The sequence below is a fragment of the Mastigoproctus giganteus genome, chromosome 4, assembly GCF_048544385.1.
Source record: "Mastigoproctus giganteus isolate SK-2022 chromosome 4, ASM4854438v1, whole genome shotgun sequence".
In the NCBI taxonomy this organism is placed as follows: Eukaryota; Metazoa; Arthropoda; class Arachnida; order Uropygi; family Thelyphonidae; genus Mastigoproctus; species Mastigoproctus giganteus.
The window spans coordinates 192072047-192087634 of record NC_143578.1 but is presented as its reverse complement, the minus strand read 5'-3'; the positions used below and the strand labels follow the sequence as shown (position 1 = coordinate 192087634).

Below are 15588 nucleotides of genomic sequence, written 5' to 3'. Positions count from 1 at the left end.
ATGGAAAAGTACATGGGTTGTGTCTATTGGAATGAGTAGCAGCCTGCAAAGCAAGGTACTGGGGATTTCAAGGGCTGCTGGGAGTCATCATGGAACAAGTAAACACACAGGTTGTGTTGGGGTAACTAAGAGTAAGAATAGGTGCAAGTATACTTGCATGTACACCAATGCTAGCAGTACAGTAAATAAATTTGATGAATTTGAAGTGCTGATCAAGACATCAAAAGCAGATATTGTTGGGATATCAGAGACATGGTGCAACACGGATATAAGCAGTGCAGAGTTGGAATTTGGGGAGTACAATGTGTATAGAAAGGATAGACAGGACAGGAAGGGTAATGCTGTTAGTTAAGAAACACAAAATCTAAGGAAGTGCATCCAATTGACATTGGTGGACAGTGCACTGTTGAGTCAGTTTGGTGTTATATAAGCACTGGGAAGGCAAAAATGAGGATAGGAGTTTGTTGTAGGCCTAATGACTGATGAGTACAATAAACAATTATACAGAGAAATAGAGTGGGCCAGTAAATCACAGTGTCTTATAATGGGGGATTTTAACTTCCCAGATATAGACTGGAACTTCTGGATTGGTCACTTGCACACTAGCAAGGCTTTTGTGAATTTATTGGATGATTGTTTTCTACAGCAGCATGTTAGAGAGGCAACAAGAGGGAGTAACACTCTTGATCTGATTATCAGCAGTGATTCTTCATGTGTCAGGAATCTGCAGATAAAGGAACCACTAGGTGGCAATTATCAGTGTACTGATGTGGGAATTACTTAAAGATGTAACTACCACCAGGGATAAGGGGAAGGGTTTTTGCTTTCGTAAAGGTGATTACAGGGGTCCCAGATAGTTTTTAAATTCTGTACAGTGGGATCAACTGATGATGTTACCAACGTTGAATTCTAAATCGGAAGCCTTCGGGGACTTAATTTTGGAGGCTACTCGGCTTTTCATTCCAACTAAGAAATACTGTTCAAGGTTTAGATCCAAATGGATGTCAGATGTATGGGATGAATATAAATTATCAGGTGACACAGAAACCTAGAGCAGATATAATCTAGTCTGTAATCAAGTCACAAAGAAGGTTATGCAGGCAAAGGCTTTCTTTGGCAAAGGATGCAAAGAAAAACAGAAAAGAGTTCTTTACTTATGTAAACTCTAGAAGCAAAGGGATGAATCAGATTGGATAACTTAACATAGATGGGTTGATTATTGATGATCATGCTCAGGTAGCTGATAAACTGAATGAGTATTTTCCATCTATATTCACACATGAGGAGTTATTCAATGAGGGGAGTGCCAGACGTTTATCAAACACTAATGGGGAGCTAAGTGATTTTGTAATAACTGAGAGCAAAGCGGAGGAGAAATTGTTGAAGTTAAACATACAGAAGGCACCTGGGGTGGATGGGATCTATCCAGTTATATTAAAGGAGGCAACAAAGGAAGTAAGCAAACCCTTAGCCATAATTATGAATGCTTCCTTGGACCTTGGGGAGGTTCCCACAGACTGGAGACGTACAAATGTGTTTCCAATTCACGAATGGCGTTCAAAAGGTGACAAGTAACTATAAGTCTGATAGTTTAACTTGTGTTCTGGGTAAAATAATGGAATCACTGGTTAAAGAAGCATTGCAGGATCATCTAGACAAGACTGCAGTAATAGTTAAGACACAGCATGGGTTTGTTAAAGGGAAGTCTTGTCTGACCAATTTGATTAGATATTACGATGTGGTGGTCAATCGCAAAGGAACTGAATGCCAAAAATAATTTTGATATCATATATTTGGATTTCAGGAAAGATTTTGATACTGTTGCACATGGAAGACTGCTGTTCAAACTGGAGAGGTAAGACATTAAGGGTAAGTTGCTACAATGGATAAAGGGATGGTTGAGTGGGAAACGACAGAGTGGTAATCAATGGGCACTGCTCTTCGTGGACAAATGTTATTAGTGGACTAGGGTTCGGTGTTGGGCCCCACTGTTGTTTTGTATATTTATCAATGATATTGATGAAGGTATATCAGATTTAATGTCCATTTTTTTTCAAATTACACAAAGGTTGGCAGGGTTGTTAACGACAATAAAAACAGTATACTATTCCAACTGGAGCTAGATAAGTTGGGCAAATGGGCTGAGGAGTGGCAACTAAAGTTTAAGATTGAGTACTGCAACAAAGTACTGCATATGGATAGCAATAACTGAAGGAAAACATACCAACTGTGTGGTACTACACTCAGAGAAGTGGATAGTGAAAAAGACCTGGGGGAAATGGTAATTGTGTAGTCAAATATGAATTTCACTGAGCAGTGCAGACTGGCTGCCAGGGCAGGTAATGGAGTTTTGTCAATGATATATAGGAATTTTTCCAGCAGGAACAAGAAGGAGATTAACCTGTTATACAAAGCAATGGTCAGGCCACACCTAGAGTACTGTGTACAGTTCTGGAGGCCTCATTTCAGGAAGGATGTAGAGTTCAAGCATGAGTACAAAGAAGGACAACAAGATTGGTGAGGGGGAACAAAGGGGTATTCTTACCATGAAAGGCTTAAGTTCTGCAAATTGCAGCGCCTGGAGGGTAGGCACCTGTGAAGAAATCTGATTGAGGTGTATAAGGCCTTGAATGGGTTGGGCAAGCTAAATGCTAATGGGATTCTTCCTCTTGCTCATTTTAAGAACCTGAGGGGAGCACAGTTTCAAATTGAGGAAAGACAGTTGTAGAATATGTGTGTTCAAATTTGCAAATGTGCTTTAGCCAGTGGGTGGTTGATTGGTGGAACAGACTTCCATCTTTTGTTGTGGAAGTTCATAGCCTAAATAAATTTAAGGCTGAGCTGAACAGGCATTTGGAACGAATGGAGGGGTGAAGTGGTAGGATTTTCTGGCTGAGGCTGCCTAAGCTTGCTTTCTTGCATTGTATAACTCTACTAATGCTAATGGACACTGCTCTTCATGGACTAATGTTACTCGTGGAGTCCCCCAAGGTTTGGTGTTGGGCCCATTGTTGTTTTCGGTATTTATCAATGATATTGATGAAGGTATATTTATTAGGGTTAATACCTAAGTTTGCATATGATACAAAGGTTGGTAGGGTTGTTAATAACAGTTGAGCAGATGGGCTGAGAGGTGGCAACTGAAGTTTAACTTTGACAAATGTAAAGTACTGCATATGGGTAGCAGCAATCCCAGGATACCATATCAACTGTATCCTGGATGGTACTACACTCAGGGTAGTGGTGAATGAAAAGGATCTGGGGTAATTCTGCAGTCAGATATGAAGTTCTTTGAACAGTGCAAAAAGGCTGCAAGAGTAGCTCATGGTGTCTTGTCAATGATAAACTGGAATTTTCCTAGCAGGGATAAAGGGGTGATTGTCCCCTTGTATAAGGCAATGGTCAGGCCACACCTTTAGTACTGTATACAGGTCTATAGGCCTCACATTTTAGGAAGGATGTAGAGCTGCTGGAACGAGTACAGAGAAGGGCAACGAGATTGGTGACGGCAACAAAATTTACCGTTACTGGTTTTACCAAGAAAGGCTTAAGTTCTGCATATTGCAACTTCTGGAGACTAGGCACCTGTGAGGTGATCTAATATGGGTGTATAAGGCCTTGAATTTTTCTTTGCATCCTTTGCCAAAGGTTTCTCATAATCTGCCTTCGCTTGCCTAACCTCCTTTGTGATTTGATTACAGACTAGCCTATATCTACCATAGTCTTCCGTATCACCTGATAATGTATATGCATCCATTGCATTTTCTTTCTTTTCTGCCACGAGTCTCATTAGTTCATCTGCCATACATTTAGGCCTAAATCTTGAACAGTATTTCTTAGTTGGGATAAAAAGCCTAGTAGCCTCCAACATTACTTCCTTGAATGCTTCACATTTAGAATTTGATACCACTGTATTCAATTTAAAAACAGTCTGTGACCACTGTAGTCACCTTTACAAAAGCAAAAACCCTTCCCTTTACCCCTGATGGTAGTTACATCTTTAAGTTAATCCCACATCAGCACAATATGGTCACTGCCACCTAGTGGTTCCTTTTAACTGCAGATTCTTAATGCATGAAGAATCACAGCCGATAATCAGATCAAGGGTATTGCTGCCTCTGGTTGCCTCTTGAACATGCTGTTGTAGAAACAATCATCCAATAAATCCATAAAAGCCTTGCTAGCGTGCGAGTGACCAACCACAACTTCCAGTCAATATCCGGGAAGTTAAAATCCCCCATTATAAGACGATCTGATTTACTGGCCCACTCTATTTCTCTGTATTTCTTGTACTCAGAGTCTTTTAAGCCTACAACACACTGCTATTGTCAATTTTGCTTTCCCAGTCTTAGGTCACACCAAACTGACTCAACATTGCACTGTCCGCCCATGTCAGCTGGATGCACTTCCTTAGATTTTATGTTTCTTAACTAACACCTTCACCCCCCTCCACCCCTGTCTATCCTTTCTATATAAATTGTGCTCCCCAAATTCCAATTCTGCATTCCTTATCTCTGTGTGACAAGTCTCTGATATCCCAACAATATCCGCCTTCAATGTCTTCACCGGCACCTCAAATTCATCAAATTTATTTACTATACTCCTAGCTTTGGTGTAGATGCAAGTATACATGCACTTATTCTTACTCTTGAATGCTTCATTTAAAATTTGCTGTTGGTAACATCATCAGTTGATCCCATTTTACAGAATTTAAAAACTGTCTGCGACCACTGTAGTTACCTTTATGAAAGCAAAAACCCTTCCCTTAAGATGGTAGTTACATCTTTAAGTAAATCCTACATCAGCACACTGTGGTCACTGCCACCTAGTGCTTCCTTTAACTGCAGATTCTTAATGCATGAAGAATCAATAATTAGTTATCCTAACACAGCCCATGTATTTACTTGTTCCATGATAACTCCCAGCACCTTGATTTCCAGGCTACTGCTCATTCCAATAGAATGTTAAAGACGTTTCCAGTTGGCATTAGTGATTAAGAAACAAGATCTACTATTTACCTATTTAAACAACATTAAGAATCTGCATATAAAAGAACAATTAGAAGGCAGCGTACATTGTCTATTGATGTATATTGCATAATTCACTTAAAGATGAAACTACTGTCAAAAGGAAAAGGGAAGGGCTTTTACTTTCATAAAGGTAACTACAATGGTCAAGACAGTTTAAGAATTCTATTTGTTTGGACCAACTGATAATTACCAAATAGCAAATTCTAAATGGGAAGCATTCAGGGAACTGTTCATAGAAGCTACTAGGCTGCTACCAATTAAAAGATACTGCTTAAGGATTAGAGCTAAATGGAACTCTGATGAAGAAATAAGATTTATGGCAGAGACTAAAAATACATGAGACACCTATAAATGATAATGCAATACAGAAGCCTACAGTAAACATAAGTTAGTCTACAATCAAATCCCAAAGGAGATTAGACAAGCTAAGATAGATCATGAAAAGTCTCTGGCAAGAAATTAAAAAAAAAAAAAAAAATGCAACAGACTTTTTTACTAATTGAAACACTAAAAGGAAGGAGATGAATCATACTGGTCTGCTAGATATGAATAATTTAATGATTAATGATCCTGCTGAGGTTGCTGACAAATTTAACGGATATTTTGCAACTCCATTCACATATGAGGCGTTTTTAGGGATGTGGATGCCAGAAGTGTATCAAATTCAAACAGGGAGCTAAATGATTTTGTGATAATCTAAATAAAAGTGGAAGAGATATTGTTGAAGCTAAATGGCAAAAAAAAAACAGGTTTCTGGGGTGGATGAGACCTATCCAATTATATTAATGGGGACAGCAAAAGAAATAAGCAATTTCTTTTGCTGCCCCATCCTGTGGACAGAAGATATGTCAATCTAAAATTCATTAAGGGGGATCATCACAGGGAAATAGCAAGTAAGTATAGACCTGTAGACTTGATGTCTTCTGTTCCAGGGAAAATTATGGAGAACCTGGTTAAAGTAATGCAGTACCATACAGACAACAATGCAGTCCCAAGCATGGATTTGTGAAGGGGGCGATTTTGCCTAACCAATCTGATTGGATACTATGATGTAGCACATCATAGTATCCAAAGGAACTCTTTTTGGTTAGCCTTACACTTGACACATTCAAATTATGCATCCCTTATGTCCAAGTCTAGTCATGTCAGCAACTGATAAAATAACCAATACAGGTGGACCCATTTTACGACATGGTTAGGTTCAAGCAAAACAGGGTCGTAAAATTAAAAGTAGTAAAACAAGACCAAATTATAATGTAATTGAATGAGATAAGTTCCAAAATTCCCAAAATTTTTCCAAGTATGCACTAATATTTCTGTTCTTTATAAATAATTAAATATTTTAAACATTTAATGCACAAGTTTTATGTGAAGTCACCAGTTGAGTACGTGTTTACTCAAGTGATGACTCCACTACCCGTTTTGTCCACTTTAAAAACTAAATCAGGGTGGTAGTTGCCTTTGTCTATTAAGCCTTTAAATTTGGAAGGATACTCTTCCACCACTGCAACGTCGGCACTAGCAGCTGCGCCAGACACTTTCACATTGTGAATTTTACAACAGTTTTTAAACTGATGAAACCACCCTTTGCTGGCCATAAATGTTTCAGTGCTACCAGACTCCTCACATAATTCGTCAAATAATGACTTTGCCCTGTCCAGAATTACCACCTGTGTAACAGGAATGTTATTTTGGTTCATATCATCATCCCCCAACACTAACAATTTCTCCATTTTTTCCATTGTCTCACTGCGTGAATAAGTTGTTCTGGAGGATGACACACTTGTTATCCCTGTGCGTGCCCTTTATTTTATCAACATTGTTCATAGTCGTTGATACAGTAGAAGGTGCTAAACTCAACGCCTTACACACACACATCCAACCGATGCTCACCAGACTCCATGTGACGATCACATCCATTTTCTCCTTAATTGTTAGTGTTTTACACTCTTTTGCCCCCCCCCAACTCTTTTTTACACTTTTTTTTTTTTCTTTTTTTCAAAAAACATTTTGAGGAACTCTGAATTCTCCCACTAATTTAGCTTCCTGCTCATCCTGTATTTCCTTAATTTGTGTGTGTGTGTGTGTGTGTGTGTGTGTGTGTGTGTGTGTGTGTGTGTGTGTGTGTGTGTGTGTGTGTGTGTGTGTGTGTTTACGTAATGAGTACTAGAATTCTTCTATTCACTTTTAACTTATAAGACTTGTTTTCCCGTAACCTACACATTAGGCTGAGGGGTAGCTTTGACTATTTCCACCTTCCTCCTCTCTTCTCCTACCTTTATGCATATCTTTCATATTCTCATTCCCTAAACCATTTCTGTACCATATACCTGCTGTTTTTCACACCATAACTTCCTTAACTATCTCTCCTAGTAATATTTACTCATGCCAAGCCAGGCCCCTTTTTGAGTATAGGGACTTGACAGTTCCAGCATGTCCAAGTACTTGGTCTTTTTCTTTTTAAGGGTATAATGCTCTCTGTCTATATTACTGTTGCAATATTGTGCCTCAACTCTATTTCTTTGCCTTTTTTTACCATTCACTTTTTGCCATCTTTTTCCCTCTCTGTACATACCTATCACTTCCATTATTCAGGGCATACACTAAGACAGTGATTTTCAACCTTTTTTTAATAACAGCACCCCTAAGTAATTTATTTTATTTTGCGGCACCCTTACTCAATTTTCTGCCTGTTAGATCCGATTCTCTCCATGTGTGTGTATATATTTATCGTATATAATATTAAAAATATGTTACAATAAATATGTTATAAAATAAAATATGTTATATGTTACAATAATATAATTATAAAAATTACATTTCATAATACAAATTATATATATACAGTATATAATAATTTTATTCTTTATATAGAGGTAATAAGTAAACATCAATTATAGATCACCAGAAAATTAAAAAGATACTGTACATCTTTTTATACGGAAATAAATATATAAATTTAAAAAAAGTTAAGTTTAAGTAACTTAAATCCAAATTACGTGGCACCCCTGGAATGTTGTTGCAGCACCCTAAGGTGCCGCGGCACCCAGGTTGAAAACCACTGCATTAAGACTTTTAACCTCATTAAAATAATTAAATTACTTTATCTATATAATAGGCCATTGTATATTTGCCAATTTGTTAAATTTACATAAAGCAGATAGCAAAGGGGCAACCTTTGCTATCTGCTTTATATAAAAACCTTTGCTACATAAAGCAGATAGCAAAGGGTTCTACATTTTAGTCTCAAAATTTATCAATGGACTACTCCTATCAAAAACCATTTTTCTTTTTCGATGTCTTGTTTTTCTAATTTCTGAAATTTTAAATTATTTGCTATTCTCCTTGCTTGTTTATACTAAATTTCTTTACACTTTTATGTTAATATTTATATTATGTAGCTTTGATATATCTCACATTATACACTTTGTAGATCACATGTTTCATTTTTTTTCCCATCTTTAAGTTTTTAACTTCTTCATATCTTATATTTTTACTTTTCACATTTACTTAAATTTCTTTTTGAATTATATTTTACTATATATGCTTCCCAAGCTGGTTTGCACAAGGTGTTTTTTCACATCCCATTTCAACATGCATTAATATATTTATTTTCTCTCTCTCTCTCTCTCTCTCTCTCTCAAATACCATTTCTATTTACTATCATATCAATTATACACATGTGGCTTCTATGACTAGTATGTTAAAGATAAATAATACAGAGAGGATGAATACAGAGGATTATTATATAATACTCCTGGATTTGCACTCACCGTGCTGTTTGCAGAGATAATAGAGACTATGTAGCATCTTAAACTATCATAATCCCATTTGTGAAATTAAAATACAAGCCTTTTTTGTGCAGACATGTGAATTGGGCCATCAAGACCACAAAATCTGGAATTTGCACATATAAAATTCTTGAGAATGGACTTGCTTAATATGTATGTAGTGACAGAAAAAAAAGATTCAAGACATCAAAATACGGTAACAGGTTACATCACTGAAAAAATTAAGATATTAAAAAAAACAGAAGAACAATACTGAAATAAAAGAAAGCAGGACCAGAGAATTGCCAAAATATTATCTGATGTTTTAAAATTAAAAGAGCAAAAGAAAAACAGAAGAAAATAAAAAAAAAAAAAAAGAATAGTTAAACCAGACCACCACCAAATAAATAAATGCAAAAAATAAATAAAGAAGAAATAAATTAATCAATTTTTAAAAAAAATGATAATAGCAATTCTTTATTGAACTAAACCCAGCTTTCTGGAAAAGTTGAAAGGAATGAGAACTCTTGGCTGAATTTCAAAATGAATGGCAAAAGAATAGTCTTTCTTGAGTTCTCTATTCCCACTACTAAAATAGAATTGGCTATTGATCAACAATATGAAAACGTATGAACAGCAGCAATGAACACCAATGGATTTACACTCAAAACATTGACAGGTATTCTGAATGTAAACATGCAGCTGTGTTTACACTGGTAGTGGTATTTTTACTGCAGAAATTATTATTTTTTTTAAACAAAGATCATTTACTGCATTGAATATTCTACTCTTAAACTTTATAAAACTAGTCAAATGAAAGATAGCATTGTATTTGATACACCACTGTTTCTTAATAATATACTTCAGTAATTTCTTATACAGCACAGCCTGCTAAAATGCATCACACACATACCACCCGCTGTGCAATTCTGTTCAAAGTGCCTCCCCTCCTACTAGAAATATTCGGAACATAGTAAAAAATATGTTTGAGAGAAGATTAACATGCCTATGAAAATATGTATATTACACATGCATATTTTCATAAATATGTCACGGATAAGCTTCCACAAGGGTTATAAATTGTCAATATTTATCCCATTTTCAGACTTATTTTTATCAATACATTATGCTATGACTGGTAAACAACATATTAAAAACCAAAGGTTATTAAATAAAAATTTACTGAAATAAAGCATACATGCATGAGCGACACTTTCATTTTTTATGGCTTATTTTTCATTCCGAGGAAGCACTGGGATTGTGGGGCCTTGTACTGGGATGGTTTTATCGAAAGATTTTTTTTTGAACTCACTGTTTATATTGAGGGCAGTAAGAATATGTATATGGGAACTCTAAATTTATATACAGAAAATATATAAAATATATGCAACACATGCTTACAGACAACAATGAACTAAAATAACTAGCATCATTTTCAGTTTACAGTTTTCAGTGTTTGTGTGAATAATGCTAGTTATTTCACAGAAACACAGATGATAATGAAAATAGACATTAATTCGGAAATAATTACAACCAGATCAAACATTATATTGTAAAATTTAAAAGCTATGCAAAACAATTCCAGTTATCTCAGTTCATGGTTGGTGGCTTATGTGTTTCATACACAACACTGAATTTTTGCGCATGTAACAGTAGACAATGTGTCAAATATGCTTGCAACATTAAACATGCAGTGTAAGATGGCATGTTATAGCAGGAGGCTGGATTTTAAAAATGTCGTCAGAAATACCTTATTGTTTGGAGACAAGTCCATGTTTCACAGCTCCATAGTTTCAATTCTTGATTATTATCAGCTCCCGTTACAGCAAATTTCCAAAACTGAACACTGAAGGGGAAAAAAAAAAAAAAAAACAGTAATTTAATCCTGAGAACATGGGTGAAATAATTTAAATAGTGTTCATATAAATACAAAAGCATCACAATATTCCTGGAACAAATATCTTTTCATTGATTTCACTAATTAGTACCTCATGCTTACTATTAATTATTGGGGGATAAATCTATTTATTTAAAGATTTCATATTTAATTTTCAGCAGCCCCACTAGCTTTTTTTGTTTTATTTCATTGTTTTCCAACATATCTTCTTCAGTTTATTCACCATCACATTTGTAACGAATAGAACGTATTTTTCAGCCTTTGTTCAAAGGCAGAAAACATCCTAGTTCTACGTACTATAATTTCTGCTGACGAGGCTACTAGGAGACGGTCATGTTCAAAGCCGCTAAGTGGATTTTTCTTATTTATTGATTTGAAATTATTGTTTTTCTAAAACTTTTGATTTAAATTTAGTAGTATAACATTATTTCGTGATTTTCTGATTAATTTGGTGTATTTATTCTTTACTCGGCCTTGTAATTGCATAAAAGTATCGGTAAGGTTAAGTGTCCATAGATTCACCGTTCGTAACTTTCCCGCCTTTGTGATACGATAGTTATATACCGTACTAGATAGCGTTAGTTGAACTTCGTTAGCAGTTAAATTGTACTTTTAAATAAATACATATAATGACTTAGATTACAAACGTAATATAATTAATTATATTTAACATAATTAATAACATAACATAATTAATTATAATTAATTAATAAATTTATAGAATCATGACTCAGACCAGAGCAGCAAAGCAAAAGGCTCAAGCTAATGGAAGTGCTGTGGCTCAGAGCAGAACTGAGGGGGGCAGTTGTCCTCAGACTCACAGCCTTATAAAATGCACTGTTTGCTTGATGTTTGCAGAGCAATCAGGTACGGGACATGACACTGCCATGGGGGATGTCTTTGTGTGTGCGCGATGCAAGGAGTGTATCGATATCAGGCAACAACTCAGCGTTCTTGTGGGCCTATATGAGAGCTTGAAGGACAGGGTGGATGCCCTCGAAGGATCTAAATTGAGGGGCCCATCAGGCTCTCAGCTGCCCACATCAACACCAGAGCTTACACTTGGTCATCGTGCGACACAGCGGCAACCCCCAAGGCAGAATGCGCTGGTCCCACAGGAACTAGTGGTGAGACTATTGTCAGGGAAATGGGGAACATGCTTTGTAAAAAGGATAGTGGAACAGGACCAGGGTATGTCTGCCAGGGGCAAAGGTTGATGACGTTGTAGAGCGAATATCATCTTTTAAGGGCACAAAAGGTGATATAGTTGTACACGTTGGCACTAATAATATTAAGAGTAGGAGACCGGCAGAATTACTTAACAAGTACAGGTCACTGATGAACAAAAGCCGAGAATTAGGGTTGAATTTGAAAGTGTCTGCAATTCTGCCCAGACACGATAGGAGGGAGTATATGATGAGAGCCTTGTCGATCAATTCGGCCCTGGAAAGATTGTGCAAGGCTCAAGGGGTAGAATTTTTTTCAGCCTGGACTGTACTTGTTAACAGGAGAGATTGCTTCTACAGGGATGGGATACACTTAAATAGAAAGGGTGCAAGAATATTTGCTGACGCTATCGAGGCAGTGTTAGGTGGGTCGGAAAACTGCTAGCTTGGGGGGAGACAAAGACCAATAGATTGACAGTAGCCACTGGCAGAGGTGAAAGAGATTCTTGCACTGCTTCTATTAGAATGAGCAGAAGCCTGAAAAACAAGATGCATGATATTTCAGAGACTGTTGGGAGCCATTGCAGTACAAGTAAACACATGGGTTGTGTTAAGGTAGCTAAGAATAGAAACAGGTGCAGGTATACTTGCGTGTACACCAATGCTAGGAGTTTAGTAAATAAATTTGATGAATATGAGGTATTGCTCAAAACATCAAAGGCAGATATTGTTGGGATATCAGAGACGTTGTGTCACACAGATATAAGGGATGCAGAACTGGAATTTGGGGAGTACAACGTCTACAGAAAGGATAGACAGGATAGCAAGGGGGGAGAGGGGTTATGCTATTAGTTAAGAAACACATAAAAACCAAGGAAGTGAAGCCAGTCGACATCGCTGGACAGTGCAGTGTTGAGTCAGTTTGGTGTGACATAAGCATTGGCAGATCAAAATTGAGAGTAGGAGTGTGCTATAGGCCTAATGACTCTGATGAGTATAATAAGAAACTGTACAGGGAAATAGAGTGGGCCAGTAAATCAGAGAGTCTTATAATGGGGGATTTTAATTTCCCAGATATTGACTGGAATTTGTGGGTTGGTCACTCACACACTAGCAAGGCTTTTGTGGATTTATTGGATGATTGTTTCTACATCAGCATGTTCGGGAGGCAACTAGAGGGAGTAATAGTCTGGATTTGATTATCAGCAGTGATTCTTCATGCATTAAAAATCTGCAGATAAATGAACTACTAGGTGGCAGTGATCACAGTGTGCTGAAGTGGGATTTACTCAAAGAGGTAACTACCATTAGGGGTAAAGGGAAGGGTTATTGCTTCCGTAAAGGCGACTACGAAGGACTGAGACAGTATTTAAATTCTATACAGTGGGACCAACTGATGATGTTACCAACAGCAAATTCAAAATGGGAAGCATTCAAAGAACTTATCTGGGAAGCTACTAGGCTTTACATACCAACTAAGAAATATTGTTCAAGGTTTAGGCCAAAATGGATGTCAGATGAACTAATGAGGCATATGGCTGAGAAAAAAAATGCATGGGATACTTACAAATTAACACATGACACAGAAGCCTATGATAGATACAAGTTGATATGCAACCAAGTTACAAAGGAGGTTAGGCAGGCGAAGGCAGATTACGAGAAATCCTTGGCAAGGAATGCAAAGAAAAACAGCAAAGAGTTCTTTACTTATGTAAACTCTAGAAGGAAGGGGATGAATCGGATTGGTCCACTTGATATTGATGGGTCAACTGTTGATGAGCCTGCTCAGGTAGCTAACAAACTAAATGAATATTTTGCATCGACATTCACACATGAGGAGTTATTCAGCGAGGGGAATGCCAGAGGTGTATTCAACTCTAGCAGGTAAGCTACAGAATCTTGAAATAACTGGGAGTAAAGTGGAGGAGAAACTGTTGAAGATAAACACAAGAAAGGCACCCAGGGTGGATGGGATTTATCCAGTTATATTAAAGGAGGCAGCAAAGGAAGTAAGCAAACCCTTATCCATAATTATGAGAGCTTCCTTGGACTCAGGGGAGGTACCCATAGACTGGAAATGTGCAAATGTGACCCCAATTCACAAAGGAGGATCAAAGGCTGACACAAGTAATTATAGACCTGTGAGCTTAACTTCTGTTCCAGGAAAATTAATGGAGGCACTGGTTAAAGAAGCACTGCAGGATCATTTAGACAAGACTTCAGTTATAGCTCGGACACAGTATGGTTTTGTTAAGGGGAAGTCTTGCCTGACCAATTTGATTGGATACTATGATGCAGTCACAAAAGAACTGGATGCAGGGAATAGCTTTGATATTATATACTTGGATCTTAGAAAGGCTTTTGATACTGTTGCACATGGAAGACTGCTACACAAATTGGAGCAGTGTGACTTTGGAGGCAAATTGCTGCTATGGATAAAGGGGTGGTTGAGGGGGAGAAGACAGAGAGTGGTAATCAATGGACACTGCTCATCGTGGACTAATGTTATTAGTGGAGTCCCTCAGGGCTCAGTGTTGGGTCCATTATTGTTTTCTGTATTTATAAATGATATTGATGATGGTATATCAAGCTTAATGTCCAAGTTTGCAGACGATACAAAGGTTGGCAGGGTTGTCAAGGACACTACTGACACTCTGCTACTGCAACAGGATCTGAAAGGTTGAGCAGATGGGCTGAGAGGTGGCAAATGAAGTTTAACATTGACAAATGTAAAGTGCTACACATGGGAAACAGCAACCCCAGAGCAACGTATCAACTCTGTGGTACTACACTGACAGTGGTAGAGAATGAAAGGGACTTGGGGGTGGTTGTGCAGGCAGATATGAAGTTCTCTGAGCAGTGCAATTCTTTTGAGCGAATTTTCTTTAACAGTTTTTCATTTTTTTAGTGCATTTGTGTAAAATTCTTTGCAAAACATATTGTGATTGGTTTTTGGCAACAGTTCTCCTTCAGAATTCTTATTTCTATCCTTTTTTCCAAGCGTTAAACATTGAGCTAAATACTCGCTCACTCATTGCATTTGAGGCAAAGCAAAAACAAAATATTTTTTTCTGTATTACGTACTTCATATGCATTTAAAATTTTTATCCGACCATCTGTGGTATTTTTGAGGTCTTTTGTCACAATATTTCTATGGAATGATTTCAACTGAACATATTCTTCATACAGCAAACCGATACTGATATTGGGAATTTTAAATAAGAAAAAAGTTTGTTGTCTGAGCCTTAAACCATTACAAAGAAATAAAAAAGAAGTCAAATAGAATGTAAAAGGTTACAGAGTAAGCATAATATAAATATTCTGTAACCCCTTTTGTAAATAGGATAGAATGTTGTTTTTTTTTGTTTTTTTTTGAATCTTTAAGGGTGCATTTCAACAACAACTTTATCGTCAGTTAATTCTTTCTTCATAATAATCATATCATCAGGTTGTTTTATGATTTCTGCTATTTTCAAATTCCCCATTTCAAATGTTAACAAAGGTGTATCTTGGAAATTTTATTATAATTCCAAAAGGGGTATGTCTGGAAACCTGTAACGTTGTATATGTGTCGTTCTCTTTGAGGAAAGCTGAAGCAAAATGAATTGCCAGAGTTCACCCTCCTCTTCAGATTTTGAAGAAGACTGAAAATGCATGCGCTTTTCTTATAGCGGAGAAAATGTTTGTTGTTTGTTATTTGGTTTTTAGGAGCATTAGCAACTAAG

The 15588-nt window shown here is 36.9% G+C and overlaps 1 protein-coding gene across 1 annotated transcript in view; it reads right to left on the bottom strand.

Moving 5' to 3' along the window:
* Positions 1-15588, bottom strand: part of Ge-1 (Enhancer of mRNA-decapping protein 4 homolog Ge-1) — a 527075-nt gene that overhangs the window by 338497 nt on the left and 172990 nt on the right. Inside the window, exon 10 of the mRNA XM_090372439.1 lies at positions 10551-10646. Within this exon, the coding sequence (XP_090228565.1) occupies positions 10551-10646 (96 nt within the window). The remainder of the gene's footprint in view (positions 1-10550; positions 10647-15588) is intronic.